The sequence below is a fragment of the Penaeus monodon genome, chromosome 28 (assembly GCF_015228065.2).
Source record: "Penaeus monodon isolate SGIC_2016 chromosome 28, NSTDA_Pmon_1, whole genome shotgun sequence".
In the NCBI taxonomy this organism is placed as follows: Eukaryota; Metazoa; Arthropoda; class Malacostraca; order Decapoda; family Penaeidae; genus Penaeus; species Penaeus monodon.
This window is the reverse complement of record NC_051413.1, coordinates 18,033,926-18,036,345: the sequence shown is the minus strand read 5'-3', so window position 1 is coordinate 18,036,345 and position 2,420 is coordinate 18,033,926. Positions and strand designations below refer to the sequence as shown.

Here is a 2,420-nt window from a genome sequence, read left to right as displayed (position 1 = left end):
CGTTTGTTTTTGTGACGTTTCCTCCTCCCCCTCCCCTCCGAACAGCATGCAGGTGTTACATAGCCATCCAGCCAAACAGAGCTTCGAACAAGGAAACCTACAAATCGAGAATATGTTGAAATGATGAGACTATTTTCATCACGTGTATGGCATGAACACTGCTTTAATGAAGATATGACACTTAAAGCCCAGTACGGAATGTTGCTTTTGTAGACTTAGAAAAACGTCCATGCGTCTGTCACCACGGCGGACCTTGGGTCGATTATACAACTAAACTATGACTAATGCTCGGAGCTGTAGGTGCGCGGGATAAGCAAGGCAGTAATATGTAATTTAACACAGCGTTTTTCTTTCGAAATTCAATCGTTATATGAATCGAGAGGAAATATGAGCAGCCTCTTGTAAAGAAACATGACTGCCCATAACCTGTATGTTTTTTGTTTGACTTTAAGCAGAATCATGTCGAAAAGCTAGCGAGTTTACTGTTGAAATGGCGGTATTGTCATATGGCGTGATGGACTGCGAGGGTAGACATTATGGTGACTGAGGTAGATATTGTGCTGGTTGCTGACGAACTGAATTACTGTGGAACTGCTGTATGGTTGCCTCGCTCGTTGTAAGGATGTGAGAGTGTTGATTGTGAGCTTCTATCTCTGTATCCCATCGCCCTTCCTCCCAGGATGTGAGCGTATCTTTGGATGTGGCGTATGTGCCGTTGCCATGTTTGCCGCCTGCGCCGATCGCGATGGTTGACCATTACCCTAAGTAATTAATTTGCCGCAGATGTGTACACGGTATAATTTATATAGACCCTAGAAGCACCGCAAGGAATTATCAAAAGTGATATAGAGGCACAAGTTACGTAAACAGGCTAAGCCAATCACAGGGCCCTTCCAGCGTGTCGACCAATCAGCGGCCGCCAAAAGTGCTGAGTCGGGCCGCGGCGACCCAGTGACCCCTGTTACCCCCATCACGCATTACGGGACGAGCACGTTATTTGTCGTCCTGCCTGCCCTTCGCCTCGTGCGTTCGATGGCGTGATTGAAAACATGAGTGGCTCTGATTGCTTTTGACTTTTGTTTACCTTTAGTGTTGATCATTATGGATAGAATGCGTCAGCGAGTGTTTTCTGTCGTTCAGGCGTTTTTTAAGTTCCTTTTTGTTGCATTTGGTTGATGATTGGTTACTGTTTTTGTCCTCTTTTTCTTTCCATATCTTATCCGTGATGACTTTCGTCTACAGATCCTTCATATGGTGATAATGGGAGAGTATGAGCACCAATAAGTAAGAGCTTTACATTTTTTTCTCTCGGCTTGAAGCGTAGTTTGTTAATGTTTGAGTTAACGTCGATGTTTCTCTATACAGATCTATTGCAGATGCTTCAGGTGGGGTTATTGTGTTAGCTAAGTTTTGTTGTAGTTGTTATCAACCTCACCTTCACCGTTCCAATTGACTTCACCTAGGTTGGCTTTCGACATCGCGACACACTTTCTTATCAAGAACTCTTTGGGTTCGATTGCCTCCTCGGGGATTTAACCTTATCGCAGGTGTACCCTACAAATTATGCTTTTTATTGGATAGTTCGTGGTCCCGGTCGCTTGGTTGCTGCCCCAGGATTTAAGACGGTTACGCAAGCGGTTATGCAAAGTGTCGGATGATAAGTGTTTAGAAGTCTGTCGGTCGTAAAAGTAAAGGAAATCCTTGGATCTGATTATTAAAAGTTGATATCCAACCTTACCTTATTGAGATTAATAGCGACAGTACAGGGACAAACCTCAAGTACATGAAAGAAGCGCCAAAGTAAATTATTCTGTAATTGGGGCTGAATACAGTAAAAGCAAATTCCTCTGCTCTTCCCTCCCTCCGCCAGAAATAGAGGACCAGGGATCAGTCATGAGATTATGATTTAAAAAAAATATATATCAAGAACATGCGTAATATTTGACAAATGACATGCCAATAATAACTCTAAGATTAAATGCTAATTAGTGAAATGAAGAACCCTTGCTCTCCCTTGCAGGCAGGGACCAGGCATCGGTAACAAACATCAGAATTACAAGGAACGTTACAAGGACAAACATAACACACACATCAAAACATAAAACATTCTGAAAAGTATATGCTAATCCTAGGCACCACTGACCATCAGCGTCTCCCTCCTGCAGGATACAGACCCCGGATCAAGCAGGGCAAGGAGACCTGGGGCTACGTGAGCGTTCGCGAGGGCGCCCACATGTTCTTCTGGCTGTACTACACCACGGCCGACGTCGACTACAAGCAGCGCCCTTTGGTCATCTGGCTGCAGGGCGGGCCGGGGGCATCCTCCACCGGCATCGGGAACTTTCTGGAAATCGGCCCACAGGACCCGCAGCTCAACAACAGGACCAATGCATGGGTGGGTGGGGGAGGGGCAGGGAGAG

At 45.4% G+C, this 2,420-nt stretch overlaps 2 protein-coding genes across 4 annotated transcripts in view; one reads left to right on the top strand and one right to left on the bottom strand.

Annotated features, from left to right (window-relative positions):
• Window positions 1-2,420, bottom strand: part of LOC119591399 (importin subunit alpha-9-like) — a gene marked incomplete at its 3' end in the record, with an annotated part of 83,153 nt that overhangs the window by 20,989 nt on the left and 59,744 nt on the right.
• LOC119591396 (retinoid-inducible serine carboxypeptidase-like) overlaps window positions 1-2,420 on the top strand; it is a 63,805-nt gene that overhangs the window by 49,046 nt on the left and 12,339 nt on the right. For both annotated transcript variants that reach the window (XM_037940138.1, XM_037940139.1), the window contains exon 2: window positions 2,166-2,395. In XM_037940138.1, the coding sequence (XP_037796066.1) occupies window positions 2,166-2,395 (230 nt within the window). The remainder of the gene's footprint in view (window positions 1-2,165; window positions 2,396-2,420) is intronic.